The sequence below is a fragment of the Thermobia domestica genome, chromosome 6 (genome assembly GCF_964235325.1).
Source record: "Thermobia domestica chromosome 6, izTheDome1.hap1.1, whole genome shotgun sequence".
Lineage (NCBI taxonomy): Eukaryota > Metazoa > Arthropoda > Insecta > Zygentoma > Lepismatidae > Thermobia > Thermobia domestica.
Window position 1 is genome coordinate 195926924 of NC_137459.1, and position 20634 is coordinate 195947557.

Consider the following 20634-nt stretch of genomic DNA (forward strand, 5'->3'; position numbering starts at 1 on the left):
TTGATTTTAACTTTTATGCTAATTTTAATAACAGTAACATAGTGGCAAAAATAACAAATATTCATTCTACACACAAAGTATGAGTAGTTCCACTCATTTTCCTTTACTTTTCTGGCAGTTTTTACAGTTGTATTCTCTATGGATCGTAGATCCTATTCTTGTTGGGAACTTCTCTCTTCGGACCTTTCGCTTTAACTATTTCGTCACATTTTTTGAACCAAGAGACATTCACTTCATGGCGTTGTATTCCATGTTTAAATTGCTCTAATCATAATTTTCATTTAACCATGTATAAAAAAATTCCAAATATAATTTATAGTTTCAAGTTTACAGCAAACTTCTTAACACAATACCTACATGTTATTTTAAAAATTAACTGCAATAACAAAATAGGTTAGGATGGTTTAGGTTGGGATGATTTAATTTTTTAATTTTCACAGTAGATCCTTGTAATACATCTAGTGCAAGATACAATAACATAAGAACCATACGCATGGGTGCTGCTCAAGGTTAAGACAGAAAATCATGCAACTCAGGAACCAAGGAACATGAAGAGAAAGGGAAGTAGGACCTTATATATTGCCTATTACCAAAATTCATTACTTGTGTAAACAAATCTTATACTTAATACTGGTTTGTGTTTGTGTAAAATTAAATTGGCAGAAGTAAATTATTTACGTGCTCAACTTGTATCCCACCCTATCGGCACGTTCGTATCATTAGATTAAGAATGTAGTGTTTTGTTGTCTTTAGCCAAAAAGTACAGTATAATGCAATTGTGTTACAGAAGGGAAGCAGACACTAATTACATAAAATGTTTACGATTTGCTACCGAAGTAGACACAAGATTAGGTTAGGTAGGCATTAATTGTACACAATGTAAAATTTTCACAATTTGGTATTATTCCAGATTAAGTATACATGTTTGAATTCATTAATTATGACTTCTTTTGAACAGGAAATGGATCTTGTAAACTTAAACATTATATGACATACCTTGTGCAGACATGCCGTAAGGACGACAGTTCAAAAATCAAAAATCAATTTGTGCTAGATAGCCTTTAAAAAGCTCGAATGCTATCTAAACGAGTCAGGGCAGGGCGTAACTAATGGCCCCGCTCTGTAGCATGGGGCTACGTCCGAAGGGAGCAGGCGCGTCAGTGACGGTTGGTAGTTTTTGAAGCTTTGGTTTGCTCCATACTCTTGTACGTCACATATACGCTGCTCGTCTTGAGTGTCATTTACCATTGTAATATTCCTCGGTTTTCATGAAATTTTCAGCAGAGATACAGGGACCTTCACAGAATACACCTGTGTAGGAGTAATGTTACGGAAATTATGAGGGGCGGACATAAAGGCCTATTCGGTTGTCCATATTTCCGCGGCTGGTTATTTCTGTAACATCTCTCCTGCCTATGCGTATTGTACAAAGGTTCATGTACTCAAAAACCGGTCTCGCTTCCATTGTTCATATATTCGCCCTGGTCATTTCTGTAGCATGACTTCTACGCAGAAGTAGAATTTCAGTTTGAAGTATGAAATAGAACTACAGTAACCTAACCTAACTACTAACACCACACTTACTTTCCTGTTGCAAACTGGCCATGGCCTGTCTTCCACCTTTAAAGTCCGCTAACACGCTCATTTGATTTTCAGGTATTAACTGGAAATGTTTAGGTTAGTTTTTTTTCTGTTGATCATAGGTTTATTATCACAAAGTGTGTTGATTTTGGTTTTAGTTTCAAAGTGTATTCATTTTCCGTTTCAGGTTTTCGTTTTAAACTGTATTCTTTTCTCGTTCCAGGTTTTCGAAAGTAATATTTCTGAGAAAATTTTTTCCATTACTGGGTGACGATTTAGAAAATATTATTTTGCGGGAACGTTCACTACTAGCAATTCTGAAAGTACTCACGGTTTTAAGATTCTATGTAAATGGGAACTATCAGGTAGGTGGTATTTTCTCTGAAGCACATAACATATGAATTTAAAAAATGTAGTTTGCCATTTCCACTGTTTTCTTCAAAAACTAGTTTAATAGTTTATTGCTCAATATTACCAGTAGTAAAATCAGTTTGTCTTTTATTATTTTCAGACCATACTATTATATACTTGGCAGGCACGTAGCCAAGGGGTGGGTCCGGGGGGTCCGGACCCCCCCTCTTCGGAACCAGAAATGTAAAAAAATTAGGAAGGATGAAACAATAAGAAATGAGAAAAAGAAGAATCAGCGTTAAAAATATAAAGCTACAGCAAGCGTATGCTTACTCTTTCTTATGAGGAGCTTTGTGTAGAGGAAACTCTGTGTGTGTGTGTGTGTGGGGATCAAGTTGAAAATGAATATTATTGTAACGGAGCATTCCAAATTCCATTTAGCTCCATGCCAATTCTATGGACAACAAATGATGATCGAGAAACCGGTTCAATCAGATAGACTCTAAGAAGAACTTAAGAAACTCGGAATATTATGTCTTTTTCAATACTTTTTTTAAATATTCTTTTACTCGAGAGATAGTTCGTTATTGAAATACTTACTAGCATATCCTCATTTTATTGTCCTAACAAACCAATATACGTGTTGCCACTAAAATAGTTTAGATTGATCGAGTCCTTGGTGTGTAACCAGAGTATTTCATGTTACCCCCCCCCCCAGCGTTACGAAATCCTGGCTAAACGAACCAATATATGTTTACAGTATAATAATTCAGAATGATCGAGCCCCTGGCGTGATAACCGCAATATTTCGTCACGGACCCCCTCTATTACGAAATCCTGGCTACGTGCCTGTACTGGGTTACATTTCCTATAATAGAAAATATAAAACTTTGTAATCCCCAATAAAATGTTACATCACCAAACACACGATGCAATTTCGATTATTTAATGATGTTGAACTTTTAACAGCAAAATTTTATTTGTCACATAAACAGTAGGTACCAGCGATTATGTGGTTATATTTCAATGGCGAATTATACAAAAAAAAGTTTATGTGGTTATATTTGTCTTATCTTTCCTAATAATCCACATTTTAATCTTTGGCCTATGTTTAGCAGAAGGGGTCCAGCTCTTTTCTCTAAAAAATGTTTTCCCGTTTCCTCCCACTTTCTTCATTCCACCACTTCACTCATTCCTCATCATCACCGTCTCCTTTAGCTTAACCGGCATAAGCGTGGGACGTAAAACTCAAAGATTTCATTTCATTTTCATTTTTCTAAAAAATGTTACAATTTAGGTAATTTCTGTTCACATTCGGTTAGTTTAGGGTAGGGTTGGTTAGTTTAAGTTCGGTTAGGCTAGTTTAGATTATGTTAGGTTAGTTTAGTTTATGTTATATTAGTGTAGGAGTCTCGCATAATTTTCTAAAAACATGATAGATTTCGCTTATTTCCACTAATATTACATTAGTTTAGGTTAGTTCAGGTTAGCTTACGTTAGTTTATGTTAGGTTAGGTTAGATTTGGTTACGTTATGTTACGTCTAAGTACTTGCATCACTCATTTCTCCTGTAAATTTTGTGTTTTTTACTTGCTTCTGGACCCCATGTACTAAACATACCCCTTATCTTTTATATAATTGCCCTTTTATTTTCTTGAAAGTTTTGCAGCTGGAAATCACGATTCAGTGCTAGATATCAAAGTTTATCTCTGATGAATCAACCGCATAATTCGCAATACTCTTTGTTAATATGAACATTACTTTCGTAATTAATTTATATCATACTTTTAGAAAATAGCTCAGAATAAAAATAACAACAGAATAAATCAATTTATTCATGGTTCCATGATTTTTGAACAAGATAAAGAACTACACAAGTTGTTAAAGAAAAGAATATACACGTAGGTATTTCTTCCTACTCTCCCATTGCATCTTCATAATTGATAATTGATAAAATTATGTAGGTGAGTCTTAGCTACAGCATTTGATGCAAAATAACATAATCTAAGAAACTTAGTTATAATTTTCATTTTCTGATTAATTTATTTTACAGATAATAAACAAAGCAAACTGTAAATTAGAGTTGTTAAACTTAACAGCAGTGAGGCTGCTCCAAAAGGGATTTTATTTAAAAAAATAGCTAAACTTTTACCATTTTTCATCTACTCATTCCTACAATCAAAAGTAAACACAAATGTGACTTGTCATAATTGTAGGTACCGTAGCGTTGTTTCATACGGGAAAGGTGCATCTGAATAATTATCAGTTTAAACATCTGAATAAACTTTGAAGTTACTAAATTAGCAAATAAAAAAAAAAATCCAAAAAGAATATTCCTGATTTTTTTATGTAACGTATTTCTGTGCTTGTTTTACAGATACACATTGAAGATAACCATTTCATGAGCCACTCAAACATTTGTCAACTTGTGAGGAAATTATCATCAGTCTTTGTTCGTCGCCTGATATAACTGATTAATTCCCCATTCCTGATTGTTTGAGGACAGTTCAAGTTCAATTTCATCAAATGGTTAGTTTTCCTAGAGTTGTAGGATATATTGACTGTAGCTATATTCCTAAAAGAAATCCTCACAGGAAAAGCAGTGAAACATTTAGAATCAAGTAATGCACCTTTAGCACCTGTACAAGTGAAGAAATATTGGAAATGGTTAGCTGTTCTTGCACAGAGACCAAAACGTTTGGAACAGAGGAGCGTCCACGTGTGTGTGTCATACAAAGGTTTTTATGTTGATGCTTGTGCGTGCGTATTATGTGAAAACCAGGAACGTTCTCTGTCACCGGATCCACCTCGTGACAATGGTTCTTCTAATGACTGATAATTCTGTATTGCTAATTTGATTGTAGTCCTTACTCCATCTTTATCACTGTGTATTCATACTATGATAACTATTTTGAAAGTAAGCATAGCGCAAATATCTGTGATATTGCAGCGCCAAATATTCTAACAAACAATGTGAAGTTTTAATATCGGTTGTTGATTAGTATATTCTTAAGAAATTTACGACAATAAATAAACTTCTCTCAGTATATTTGTAACTTTGTTGTTCGAAATTTTATTTTTTATAACTTCATGCAGAGCAAACATTGTGGTACAAACGATTGCTACTCACAATGTCCAGGCTTGGTTACTCGCCGCCCATATCTTTTTTTTTTTTTTTTAATGATTGTCAGACGTTTTCATAGGATGGTAATATTTATGTTCAATACCTTCCCAATATTGTTTTCACTGCAATCAATTGTAAAATCTATTCTTAAAAAAAATGCAAAGTATGCTTCATTGTAACCAAACATCATAAGCTTTAACATCTTGTTCTACTGTATGCGGCAAAACAAACAGTACTGAAATCACATCGTTGACATTTATTTATTTTTTGTACAACATAATGAAACATAAGAAAGGTTGACAAATGGATGTCAACTAAATGTTATTCAACACATATTGTAAATTTACAAGGAAGCATTCTTGTAGATCATGTGTTCAAAATGTTGAACATTATGTCGCACATATTCTTCATAGCGGTCCTGTAGATCGATGAACATGTTAGTGAACACGGTTTGGTGGAATGGCAAAGCAAATAACCGACTCTTTTCTCTTAACTCCTGTATAGTGGTAGGAAGTTATCTGTTCGAAAAAATTGCTTCCTTCAGCATACCCGTCTGTAGGCATTTGGTGTCATGAAAACAGGGGAGTGGGAAGGATATGGAAAATCCGTTCCACAGGAATTCAAGCGATGTCCAAACTCTTGTGAGCAGAAGGGTAAGTGACTCACTTGCAGTGTGGACAATAGCTTCATCTTGCTGCATCCATTGTTGTTATAACGACAGATTTTTCGTGCGGTAAAAGCCGCACAAATGCAAGACAGGGTCAATAATCAATTGTCGATTGATGTGGCGATCATAGTACACATGGCTCTTCATCACTGAACCATATGTTACTGATGAAATCTTCATTTTCATATGCCATAGCTAACACTTCAGAGCAATTCAGTAGACGTCCCCGCTAATCTCGTATATGCCGTATGTGATCCAGTCCTCCGACGCTGCCATAATCAAACACAAGCAAGAAATCATTCTTCTTCTGGGTGCTTGCCGTCATTTCACGTGCCGTCTACTTCACTAGTCGTCAGATGGCGTTATTATAGCAGTCATCGAAAAGACGACATTATTTATGGAATAAGCCGTTGAAATAAGTGTAATTCTCGTCCTTTTTCCTTCTCAACCATTTACTTCCCTTCTAGGTCAAGTATCAAAAAAACGCTTAAACATGTGAATAATTATTTTCAATGAAAAGTTCGTATGACAAATTTCATGTCACTAAACTTCAGAGATTTCTTGATATGGGGATCTTATTACGAAAATTGTAATTCCTAAATCTTTTTCGTTCTCAGCACTTTATTTTCCCTTCTAGATCAAATATCAAACAAATCTGAAACACGTGTCTAATTATTTTAGATGAGAAGTTCACATAGCAAATTTTATGTCTCTAACCTTCAGGTATTGCAAGATGTTTTAGTATCATTTCTTTACTCTATTTCTCCCTCTTTTCATCGAATTTTCATTTTTTTTTCCTTATCGGTACCTTATGTCACATGTCTATACACGGGGCACGGTGGCTCAGGTATAGAATACTCGCTTACCTCTGATGCGTGTGGCTTCTGGTTCGACTCCCTACCAATTAAGATTGTGGCGAAAAACATCGTTTTAGTGGGTTTTCTCACGGTACTCCCGTTTCCTCCTATATTCTCATTCCACCAATTCTTCTATCATCATTCATTTGCCTTAATTATCCCTCTCCCTTAGCCTAAAGGGTATAATCGTGGAAAGTTAAACTGAAAGACTTCATTCCATTGTCATTTCTATGCACTCTCAAAATTGGAAGTTTCTAGGTTAAGCGGTTTGGCCTAGGCGTTGATCAGTCAGTCTGTCGCTCAGGACTACTTGTTATACAAGGTGATACTTTATAGAGTTTAAAACTTCAATCAGTTATAATTCTGTATTGGAACCACATACAGACTTAGTTTATGTCATTATACTGCAAAACATTTCAGGTTTTTTTTTCTTTTTTTTTAAATGACAAATCCAATATGGCTCAATGTGTGCACCTGCGGTCATCCTGGACACATTGCAACAAAAGTCGATTTCCTGCTAAACAGTAACCAGCATTTCGGGGGTAACGTCCGCGATGGCTGTTGTGATGCGATTTTTCAGTTCATTAACATTATCAGGCAGGGGAGGGTGTATATTTTATCTTTCACAAACCCCCACAAAAAGAAGTCAAGTGGCGTGTAATATGTAGACCGTGGCGGCCAGGCAATTGATTCACCACAACCTATCCACTGATTTGGGAAACGCTGATCAAGAAATTCTCTCACGTCTATCAGGTAGTGCGGCAGGGCGCCATCTTGTTGCCACCATAAGCGGCTATCGTGGTCATCTTCATCTAACTGTGGAACAACGAAGTTCTAGAGCATATCAAGATAGGCGATGCCGGTGATGGTGCTCTCAGCAAAGAAGAATGGTCCATACACCTTTGCTCTGGAAACAGCGCAAAACACGTTCACTTTGGCCCTCAAACACGAACCAGCTCCACGTGCGCATGTGGATTTTTCGTGCCCCAAATACGACAATTGTGTGTGTTGACTCGGCCGGAAAGGTGAAAAGTTCATCACTGTGTATCACATTTTTCAAGAATGACTCATCACCACTAATGCGATCCAACATGGTAACACAGAATTCATGTCGGGTATGTTTATCCGCTTCACTCAGTGCTTGAACCAAGTACAGTCTTCTTGTATGACTTCATGGACAAACGTCTACGCAATACGAGCCAAACAGTGGTCTGAGGGATACCAGTTTCTTTTAATGCACATCGTGTAGAGTTTCAAGGACTGTGGACAAAAGTGTCCCTAACTGTTTCCACCACATCATCAGTCACGGGTGAGCGCCCTGGAGCCTTTGTGTGTCGCACAGAACAACGTGTTTCAACAATTGCCTGGTGCCATTTGTACACTGTTGGTCTGCTTGGTGTTTCTTTGCTGTATTGTATGTGAAACTTACGCTGTACACTCGTTGCTGACTTCGTTCCTTCAAACCAAAACACGCACTTAGCTCACCAGCGAAAGTCTCCATTTTCAACGAGTGACCGGTGGCGCCGCGTGTGGTCACCTCCGCAACTACTCACTACGTGAGTTAAACTTGAAGTGTTTTGCAGTCTGTATAATGACATATAAACCAACTCTATATGTGGTTAAAATCAAGAATTATAACTGATTGAATTTGTAAACCCTATAAAGAATCAGCCTTTTATATATTCAAATAATAATGGCTATTAGTTTGGCATTTGATCTGCCAAGATCTCTGGCTGCTTGAACTTAGGAAACTGGAAGGCACCATGTGTAAGATGTTTGCTATCACTTCGTCAGGGTAATTTTGATATTTTTGTTAACCTTTTATTATTGTTATTATTATTATTTCGGTAGAGAGGATTGCACTGGAAGTTCCGCCTCAAGGGATGCTGAAATAGATACTATAGCTTTTAGGTAGAACGTCAATTTGAACTCGGCCGAAAGATCCTGCACACGTGAAAAAAGCAACGGCGATTATGGTGCTCAAGTTTGTGTTTTCTTCAGAAGTTCGTTCCTCATGGTTTTTCCCGTCCAAGATTAAAAAAAAAGAAAAAAAAAACATATTGAGAGATTAGGAAGATGTACTAATAGCGTTAGTAGGTACAGCCGCAATTCAATATGAAAATTTATACCAAAAGAAAAAAGAACTGTGTTTAATGTGCATTATTATGTTCAGGAGAGGTAAAGGCACAAGAGATGCAGTTTGATTATTAAGGGTGATCGGTGAAAGATTTATAAAAAAAGGAAAAGAGTTGTATGTGATATTTATAGATCTAGAAAATGTTTCTTACCGTGTGAATTGGAAATACTGTTGTTGGAAATTCTAATGACAGCGGAGAGTCCAATTGGAAGGGGAGTTCGATAGGGATGCTGTTTCTCACCTACATTATTTAATATCTATCTAGAAGAATAGTAGAAAAGAGACTACAAAATGGAGACGGCATTTCAGTAGAAGGTAGAATGATTAGGTGTATACGGTTTGTAGATGATATGACGTTTGTAAAAGAATCTTAAGAGGAAAACAATAAGATGTTAGAAAACTTGAGGAAGGGCTGTGTAGAATATGGAATGAAAATAAATGTTAGAAAGACAAATGCCATGGTGACTGGAACGAAGGGATTGGTGTCAAATATAGAAGTAGGAGGTAAGAAAATGAAACAAGTGATTAGTTTTCGATACCTAGGTAGTATTATTAATAATGATATGAAATATGAACATAGAAAAAAAAAGTAAGGATAGGAATGACGAAAGAAGCATTTAGGAGGAAGAAAATACTATTTTGTGGAACCATGAATAAAGAGTTGAGAAAAAAATCATACGCTGCTTCGTATGGAGTATTATACTGTATGGGCAGAAACATAGACTTAGGCAAAAATGATGAAAAACGACTAGAAGTTTTCAAGATATGGTTGTGGAGAAGAATGAAGAGAATTAGTTGAATCTAACGAAAAACGAATGAAAGAGTGTTAGAAATGGTAGAAGAGAAAAGAACAATTTTAGATATTATTAAGAAGAGGAAGAGAAACTGGCTGGGACATTAGGTAAGAAGGAACTGTATCATGAGGGATGTGCTAGAGGGTATGGTGGCAGGTAAGAGAGGGAGAGGGCGAATAAGATTAAAATTAATGGATGATAACAAAACAGAGAAATCGTACGTGAAGGTGAAGAGATTAGCGGAAGACCGTGGAGCATGGAAGCTTTCAGTTGCAGGAAGTGACCTGCCAATAATGGCAGAATACCTGTGATGATGATGATGATCATGTTCATTTTTATGACATTTTCAGGATTATAATAAGTATTTGTTTATATTGCCTAAATTCTTTGTGTGTGTTTATATTGACGTCATTTTCTATGGAAATCGTATTTGGTATTAAAGTATATGTCTAGTAGTATAGAGTGGCCAGAAAGTCCCGTTACCCCTTGACAAACGCTAATCTAAGTTTTCCATTACTACTTTATAAATACAAATGTAAGGTTTTCCATTGCTTCAAATTGTGTGAACGATGACATACTTCCAGTTAGAGTATTGAAGTATGTGTTATTGCAATTTGTTGAGTGCATGAGAGGCACTCAGGCCTCACTCCCTATGATAATGTGCTATGGGGGTTCATAAAGGGCATCGTTGCACAAAACCGTTACGACACTACTACCGGGCTGACAGAAACTGTGAAAGAAGCTTTTGCTCAAGTTACACCTGCAATGCTCCTCAAAATGTCTCACAGAACCTGGCGGCGTATTATCCTTTGTTATGAGAATGGCGGTCGAGAGACTGATCCTTTAACTTAATGTTTCCTATCTCAGTAAAACTTCTAGAAAGCATTGTTGTTCACGTCATTCAGTTGTATCCGTGTAGCTATTTACGTAGGTTTAGTGGTTTGTTATTTTTTTTTAAGGGTAAAGGAACTTGTAGTCGCCATGTATATTTTGATAATGATTTGTTTGCAGCACGGATATATAACTTATTTATACGTGACGATTTTTATGTGTAGTTTGTCCTATCTAGTAAGCCTAACAGAACATGGGAAGTTCCTGTTTAACTATGTACTCCAGCACACAAAAAATTTGATAGTTGTAATACCATATTACATACAACTCAAAACACGAAAAAACACATTGAATATGGTCTTTAAAAACCTTAGAATGGAAAAGCACGGAGAACGAACCTCTGAACAACTAAACCAGATTTCAACATCAAAAATTGACGGAGTCCGCGGTGGCCCAGTGGTAGAGCGTTCATCTCTGGTGCTTGGGGTCCCGGGTTCGATCGCAGCCCTCCCCCTCAATGAACTTTGTGGTGGACAAGCACCGCGTGCGTGGGTTTCCTCGGGGTTCTCCCGTTTCCTCCCACTTTCTTTATTCCACCATTTCATTCATTACTCATCATCACTGTCTCCTTTAGCCTAACCGGCATAATCGTGGGACGTAAAAATAAAGATTTCATTTCAAAAAGTGACATGTTACTTCTCTTCGAGGTATTTACAAAAACTGCAAAATTTGTGGTAGTTTATTTTTGCCGGGAAAAATCTTATTAAATATGTAGCAGTCTTTGCTTTACTAGGCTTCTGCTTAAGTTATTTAAATATTAGATTGGACTGCCAAAGACTCCAATTGTAGATGCACATATTGTTAATAAGTTTTAGCTTGTTCATTCGAGCGTATCATATTGATTACTAGTGCAAGCACTGACATAATACAACAGAATATTAAACAAGAATGGAAGGTTGGAAGCAACAAATCATTGAACAATCATAGTAGTCTAAAGGAATAATTTATAAAATGCGAATTTCGTACTTCTTTTATTTTATGAGTGCTTATTGGCTGTTGGCTATGACCTCATCACTTCTATGACGTTTACCCTTGAGTCTACCTTGAACTCAACCTTCGATAAGGAACGGTCGAGGAAGGTTCATAAATATCACTTCTTTTCAAGTAGTCCTTAAACTTCAAGGAACACTTATCCGAGGAAGCCTTGAAGTCAAGTCAAGGAGCAGTTCAAGGAGTGTTTATAAATATGGGCCTTAGTCTCAGTAGTGGGTTCAGAAACTGAAGCTTTACATGTCGAATCAGGGGCATTATCACTACAGGCACGGGTTTTATTGACAGTCTCTGCAGTAGGCCCAGAAACTGAAGCCTTATTTGTCGAGTCATGGAAACTGTCACTACAGACAGATGCAGCAACCACTTCATTTTTTTCACACATGGATACCGGTTTGTCTTTGGAAAACATGAACACGGTCGCTATACCGGGTGATTTAGCAGCACTTACTGCGGCCTCATGCTTTCTACCTTTCATGTGGCTAACAAGCGCTAGTTTCCCCATGTTGCTAAGAGAAGCAATTTTCCTACAGATTTTATAGTAAAATGAGAATTTGACCGATTCACAAGGCAGAAGCCACGAAGAGAAGTCACTATTTGTAAGCCACTGGAAATTAAAAGAACACAACTTATACTTGGAGCTAGCCATAATATGAGGTGCATTAATTAACCTGTGGAAGAAACAAAGTACCGTCGTATAAGAAAGCTGGATATACACAACTGTCATATCAAATACGTATATTACTCATAGAAATTGAAATTTTATGTTTCTGTATGAACACTGGAGCGAAAACAGTTCTTAATATCATATGTTTTCTACGGGAAACTTTTCGGTGTTTAAAATTTTCGAATTCATACTTTTTTTTTTAAACATGTTTATGTACGTATGCCCAAAGCTTTTCGCAAATTCTTTTTTTTTTTTTTTTTTTTTTTTTTTTTTTTTTTTTTTTACGTGTAATCCATTACTGTGCGAATTTGCAGATCATATATAAACAAAATCACTCACCAGGGCGCAAAATTACTTGTTAACAGCAAATGTTAACATTAATAGCACTTACAATACATTTACTACGGCCAACTAATAAACCAGATTTTAGGATAGTGTTACTAAAAGTATTTTTTACCTGAACAAGAAATGTATCTTTAAAAAAAAAAAAAAAAAATCTGTTATGTTACGCTGTATTACAACTCTCCCGCTTGGTCCTTTGTTCTTCCTCAAAATGCGCTATAAAGACCAGTGTTGCCAACATAGCAAAATGTTTTTCCATCATATCACAGAATTAAAACCACTACAATCTCTCAGACAATTGGGGAAACCATCTGATGAACAATTATGCACACCAGGTCGTGGCAGTAATGCACCTTAACATACTCTTTTTACATTATGTAAGTGCATTACTGGCGTGATCAGGAGTGTATGATTGCACAGATGATTTCCCAAACTTTTGCTTAGTTGCAGACTCGCCCTCATCTTCGATTGTATCCAGTGCATGTAGTGAGAGTGCGTCCAGTTCAAAGTTGCAACTTTTACCTCACAAAATTCCCTGACATTTTGCTCAAATTTTCAAAATTCCCTGATTTTTCCAAGACTTTTCCAATAACTTCACATTCCCTGATTTTTCCAGGTTTTCCAGTTTTTCAGTCGCGTAGCAGCCCTGAATATGTACTTTAGGTGTTCATTTAGTAGCTAGAAATAGTTAAGTAAAATAATAATAAAAAACGTGATTATTCGAATATACGTACTATCAAGGGAATAAACTCAATTTACTTTCAAGGTTACGGTTAAATTTAGTTTGGTTATGCAAAAATATTTCAAGCAATATTTTAAATCTCAATTGTTCCAAAAACTGTATATGTTCTTTGGATATGTCCATACAAACAGCGTTGTCCGGTGGTGTGCTACAAATTAGGAAGAGTTTTGATCTTTGGAAGAAAGAAGCAACAATTTGAGGTGTGCTTCTTTTCGATATTTTATCTAAAAATTCGATGTGCAGGAAAATTTCTTTTTGCTCGCTGTCTGTGATTTATACAGTTCGCCAGATTGGTACTATCAAGGTTAAGTGCAGAGTAGGATTTTTTTTCCGTGGTTTTCTTTTCTGAATTTAGCTCCCGGTGTAAGCATACGGAAGCTTATAATTTCACTCAAGGTGAATATATATATATACAGTGGCGGATCCAGCATATGATCAAGGGAGGGGCTAAACCATAGTGAAATTAGGTGAACAAGTAGGTCATTGTCAAAGCTATAAAAAGAGCTCACTGTGGTGCCTGTGCTCGGGTTGACAAAATAGGTTCTAATACACGGTTTTGTACGCCGGAAGCTTCTGCCTTCAGTTCAACTTGATATGTTAATTTATGGTTTCATAATCTCGGCTTCGTATTCTTTTAAGTAACGATAAAGAATACGGACCCAAGTATCTGCAAAATTTACAAGTATATGAGATGGGAAAATATTGCACAAGTAATTTACGCAGGCAAGTGACAGTGAGGTGAAGTATGTTACAGAGATGAAACAAACCCCAAGAGTACTATGCAATCCTTCATTAGAGGATCATTCTAGAGCGTTTGCTTCTTTTTCTCCGTAGTATATGTTATGGTTAAATTCCTTCGGTATACTCATATCCAAAATTATTGTCGCATGTCTGTAAATATGTTATTCTAGGAATATAATTTGATAACGAGTTCGCCCGGTGTTTCTTATAATGTTAGTATGTGTATAATCGGTAAAGACATGTATGTGGAAAATTTCATGTCAAATAAGAACAATAAAACGAAAATAAAACTTTCTTTTCCATTTAGCAACATTTTATTTTACTCATTCTAATTTTCGTATTTATAATTCTTTTCCTATGAAATTTACCACAAATATACATTTCTCGATTCCACACATAGTATCAGTATTAAAAGTACCTTGCAAAACCATTATCGAATTATATTCTTACAAGAAGACAGTTATAGATATACGACAATAATTTTGGACATGAGTGCACAATGTGTTAAAGTCAGAAAAATTACAAGGCAACTGCAATGCAAAACTAGATTGTCGTGACCACCACAATAACACAGGTTGGCCCTTGTCTTAGTTTGTGCGCTTACATACCATCCCTCTCACCTACAGAACTGCACTGTGTATGAATAAATGCAAACCATTTTTGGGTTAACTGCCGCAAGGTGTACAGTGATTTATTAGGAAAAAAAAAAAAAAAAAAAAAAAAACGAAATTAAATTCAGACTATATGAGTTCGCATAGCGATGCGATATTAGGTAAACAGGCAATAGTGCACAATATGGTAGTGTTTCAAACCCATTGAATTATTAACTAACCAAGGGTGTGTATGCTAGAGTAATGGAAGTGAATACAGAAATGTATGGCGGAAACTGCTAAGAGTGCACTTTATGCCAAACATTCATTGGAATCGATTCACCTGAACCGATTCCTCGGAACAGTTCAGAGATCTGTTCCCAAAAATAAGCGCATGGATCGAAGCAATCGAAAAGTAAATTCTGGACAAGTTCTGGAGACCACCTAATAACCAATCGTAATCTTACTTCGCAGAACAACGAAACGACACATGTTCAACGTACAACATTCGAAAATACAACAATCAGCAACTTCAACACAACCAACCAAACACAGCATAGGAGGCAACATCAGTGCCACCAACCGCTAAAACACCGATTCCATACCTGTTACAAATAAGTGACTCCATTCCTCCAATGCCACAACCTGTGACAAAATCACTTGTTCGGCATAAAGTGCACTCTAGCCCGGAAACTAAGAGGGGAGCTGCACCTAACAAAATGTGTAGAAATGGGGAAAAATGATGGGTGCTATCCAATTTTATGGGCGCATAAATTCGAAAAATCCACGTAAGAAATCTGTTCCTTGATTTCACAATAGGATTGTACAAGTAATCAAAATATATTGGGGTCGTACCTCTTACATGTATTACAAGGTAGAAATACAAAATGGAAACTGTGCCCTTTACCACGCAGTACTCCATACGAATGACATGATGATGTGAAGAGCTATGCTAAGTGATCATACAAGTGTTGTAAAGCTGTGCCATACACAAGGCATGAGTTTTATGTCATATATAGTATTTTCCCACTATCCTCGTTTATGCGTACACCCATCGTCGCTAAAGCGCTTGCTGCCTAACGCTCGGGTACCCTTGCTGCACTTCTGACTCAGATAGCACTCATGATTTCTGGTAGGCACCGAGCAGATAGTAGTTTGTGTTTTTAAGTTAATTCGTGATTATACTGTACAGTTTCTATACCATATATGCACACTTGTAGTTACACTCACTCCTCTCCAAGTCAATTTGCATCCATTAATGCAACTTCTCCCCGAAGAAACACCTTCTAAGAGTCTGAGTGCATTTCCTGCTAAGAGAAATTAATAATTCATGAGGTAACTCTTTACTTTGGGCAAGGCAGTGATATCCTGTCACTGTTAGTATTATTCACAGGTGCCACTGGTTCCTTTCTGTTGCTAATTCAGATTGATCTAGTTTTTTTCTCAGTATATGTCGTTCCTGCTTCTGATTGACATGGATGTAGTTTTTTATTTTCTCATTAGATGTCATCATTTTTTTATGTGACCTGTTGTTCATTTGTTTGTAAATGTGTTGCTTGGTGAGTGCTGTAGTTGTGTATTGAATATGGCAAGTTGTATGGCGACTGTTGATCAATTACGAGTTGCTGTTACTGAACGTTTTATTGAAATAATGCACGTCATCTGAATTCATCATTTCTGAATAAGTATGTCATTAATTCCGATGTGAATTGGTATTGTTTTTCAGCTCTGTGTGGTTTGCTTGACATTGAAAAGAGATGCCAAAATTGTCCGCGGCTTTTGACTATATATCCAAGGTTTCGTGAGAGTAGCCGTTTGATTGTGTATGTGATTTGCTATAATAGAAAGTGCTTGCAGTACATGAAGTTTATTTCTATTCGTAAGGGTACCTTATTAGGTAACGTTAATTTAAGTATTGGTCAAGTAATGATGTCATATTTCTTTGTGGTGTGACCAATTATGAATTTTTGATTAATGAATGTTCGTTTTTTCGAACTTTATGTAGTACTAGTGCGTGCGATTGGTTATCGTTTTGTCGTGAAGTTTGTTTAGAAATGCTGGTGAAAGAATCTAGTGTGTCGATTGGTGGACTGAATCTTCATGTTGAAATTGATGAATCCTTATTTGGTAGGCGTAAATTTAATGTTGGACGTGTGCGACGTAAACAGACTTGGATTGTTGGTGGTATATGCAGGGAAACTGGAGACATTTTTTTGAGTGAATGTGTTGATAATTCGCGCTCCGCCGAAAGTTTGTTTAATATTATTGTTTCGCATGTGCATCCACAGTCTATCATGTTAACTGATTGCTGGAAAGGTTATAGTGCATTGGAGAAAGAAAAATGGAACCATTTAATTGTTAATCATTCTTTGAATTTTGTCGACCCTTGCAGTGGTGCACATACTCAAAATGTTGAAAATTTATGGTCTCATTTGAAGCGGAATTTGGTGTTTACTCATAGATCTGAGAATTTGATTTTGCATTTTGCTTTGTATTTGTGGAAGCGGAAATTTGGTGCAGATACTTCTCTTGGTGAAGGTTACTTCCTTTTTTTACGTCATGCTGGTATGTTGTATCATTAGAGGTGAGTTTTACTTTATTTTTTTTATTTTGTATTTGTTTTTATTTAGGTTAGTGCAGCTTAGATTCCTTTCTGTGTATTTTTAATTCGTAATGCTTTTTGTTCGGGAAGGTTCTGGAATATTGGTCTCTCATGTAGATTAGTAGCTAGGTTCTTTGTTTTCTTTACCAGCCAAGGCAGTGACAGTAATCGATTCATCTGAACCGGTTCCCGCAGTTATAGTTACAGTTCTGAAAAAGGAATTAATTCATGAGAACAGTGACCAAAGGACAACGCCTCCTAATCAACGGGGAGTGATTGCTGTCACTGCCTTGCCTAAAGTAAAGATTTGCCTTTCATGAATATAAATACCCCTTGTATGGCAACTTAGTATAGGCAAGACGTTTCTCCGTTCGTGTTATGTAATTCTCGAAGTCCCAGGGACATGTATTTGATAGACGGCTTTGCAACCAATTACCCCTCCGCTCTACAAATTTATTATCATCATACTGTAGTACAGTGTTGTTTATAGTGATGGTTGGAGATGTGAGGATTCATTGTTTTTATTATTTCTGAATAGGGCGTAGTTTACAACACTTAACAGTAGGAAGGTAATTACTTTCTGCAGTAATACAACATAGATGAATATGAATCTAGTGATGAACAAAGAAAGCATGAAAATACGAAATATTTGTGATAAACAGAAATGAACCAAGGAAACGGAGAACGAAAAGAGGTTCATATGGTTCTAATCCGGGACCACCATCTACGGAAGATTAGGCTTTCGGTGTAGTTTTACTATACGGATACATAGACTGTAAAATGTACAGATGACGAGAGCACAACCCAACCAACATCTGTGGGGCTTCTAACCCGTTACTACTACTACTACTTCTACTTATACTACGGATTCGTATAATAAAAGTGCATACCATATTATTCAGTGCATGTGTTTCCACACATAAACCCATACGCAATTTATGTGTACCATGTCAGTAAGTATAGTGGTTTTCAAAGCTAAACCAAGTTTTCTTATCAACAGTAAATGTGTCATATGGTTGTTAGCGGCCACGTGCGGTTTGTCAACCAGTTGGATGTTCCCGGTATTACAAAAGCTTAGCCGTTCTCCCTGTCGCCAGGGTAAACAATGAAGTCTCGAACTATTCTTTCTGAGTGTTGCAAACCAATAAGCAGATAAATAAAACAAGAATAACCATTTAAAATAGGGATAAAATACGTACAGGTCATTCAAAAAGTAATTTTCTCTCCAATTGTATTTTTATCCGTATGAATCGGGTTTGGCCGATTGAACCGTATGAATAGGGTTGAGCTGATAACCCCGTTTTTATGAAAACAAACTTAGTCTGTCATTATTGTGTTGTTCACTTTATTATCATAACACAAATTGTTCTAATTATCATGTACGAACTCACAACGAGTCTATCGGGTCAAACGGTCCAAACAGGCCAAACATGGATCAAACGGGTTTATCAGCTCTAAGGATCGAACAAACCAAACCAAACGCAATGGGTATCGGACGGGTACAGTTTACCCGAAAAGTTCAAGCACTAATTTAGGTTAAAGTCAATACTTAAGAGCTCTAATTGTTTGCATTCATTTTTTTTATTTTTTATTTCTTTTTTTTTTAGTTAGCCGACCAACGAACTTGCGGATACATAAATATAAATGCTCAAACCTAAATTATTCCATTATATTATTGCAATGAGCATCAACGTGATTTACTATTAAGAGTTAGCGTGATGCACTAATGTTAGTCTTTTATAAATGTTATTATTATTAGTATTTGTTTATGCTCTTTATGCAACTTAGAATCAATCTCACATAAAGCACTATATCAGACCTGATTGAATATTATTTTGAAAATTCTCACATAAATAGATAAAATAAACAATTGGAACTTAACACTTCAAGAGTTCAGAACTTAACACTTCAAAACATGTCCTCGTTTTCGTTTTGTTCAGGACGATTGATCTATCTCGATGAGAACATAATCTTTGTCTCCATGAAAAATATTTTGCAAGACACCATAACTTTGTCCAGTGTTCTGGGAAAACATTATTATTATCATTATTATTTTTCGACAGGCCATCTGTCTATAATGACAATTTAAAACTTTTTTCTTTAAAAAAAAAAAGAAATGATTAAAAAGCATTCTACTATGTACCCAGATCCCCATATGTATTAATGTATGCAGTTTAATATCTGAGTAATAAAGCTATCATTATTAATTTCCTGTGTATAGTATCCTAATTTGTAGTTTGTCTAGCTTTTATACACGTGACGAATCACATTAGAAAGAAACTGATCAATTATATATTGACCTGTCTAACTATATCTTAAAGTTAGAAATAATATACTTACAAGTAGAGCAGATAAACAGACAGAATCTTTATTAAGCCTATTACTAATATTACATATTATTATTAGCAATAAAAATAACTAAATTCCTGGCGCAACAGTCTTTAGAAGGCCTGGACTTATGGCACTCATTACTGTGGGGTAATGTGTTTAGAGGTCTGCACGGGCTCGGGCTACTAGGATAACCATAATGGGGTTAGTCATACTGAGAGCTTTATAAAGTTCTACCAGAGTTGGAGCGGCAACGCCGGAATCTAGTTACAATGAAGGATTTATGGTAGGGACAAGTAAACCCTTAGATCTTGACCTTCGACGAAAAAATTGGTTATGTTTTGTCGCGTACTATAGATAATTTTGTAGTAGTTTGCACCCGATTTGCACAAGGAATCACTGTAGTTTTTAGCATAAGAACCAAGCATATCCGGAATCTCACCCGATTCCATATTTTTAACATCGTTGAATCTATGAAGAATCCCTTCAAGGAACAAATATTAATATGATCATTACAAACGAGTATTTACTCACCCCCAATAAAAAACTCCGTAAACCTTGCAAAAGTGGTGATATATCCCGTGGCTGTACCATGACCACACAAAGACGTCTAGAAAGAAGAATAAGTGAATAAATAATTCAGACTATACTCCTTTTAAGTTTAAAACAAAAATTAAACATTGAAACACATCCAACCACAGCAAGTATCTTATTACTTTATAGTATTCTTTTTCTTCTTCTTCTAAGTTGAAGGAACAACGAAATTATTTGCCGTCTGTGTTGCCAAACGTCTTAAGAGCCTCAAAGCGCTTACACTTGCAACAATTATCCAGATTGTAATAATGTAGCAAAGTTAAGTTGTTCCATAAAAGTTTAAGTCAACCCAAAGAAATATCTTCGTTTTGGTTTGCAATAATAGGCATAGTACTTATTATTGACTGTCACCTTTCGCGTTTAATTGTGTAGCGATATACTCTGCAATATTTGCGAAGGCTGGTACAGAAAGTGTTCCCAAAGGTCTTCACAAATTTGAAGATCACAATACAAAGTAAACAATACAGGGATATAGTATACGAGAGTGCCTCATCATTTAGCGAGGTCTCACGAAGTGCAGTCTTTTAAGGATTATTCATTGAGGATATAGGAACTTAAAAATGAGGTAAAAATGCGACTTTCATTTAATTACTGAGTAATATAAAATAAAATGTACGTCGGTTTGCGTTGCGTTTC

At 36.1% G+C, this 20634-nt stretch overlaps 1 protein-coding gene across 1 annotated transcript in view; it reads right to left on the reverse strand.

Moving 5' to 3' along the window:
- LOC145688382 (NADH dehydrogenase [ubiquinone] 1 alpha subcomplex subunit 7-like) overlaps positions 1-20146 on the reverse strand; it is a 36957-nt gene extending 16811 nt beyond the window's left edge. Inside the window, exon 1 of the mRNA XM_081762551.1 lies at positions 19939-20146. Coding sequence (XP_081618677.1) covers positions 19939-19998 — 60 coding nt within the window. The 5' untranslated portion in view covers positions 19999-20146. The remainder of the gene's footprint in view (positions 1-19938) is intronic.
- Positions 20147-20634: the final 488 nt, after the last annotated feature.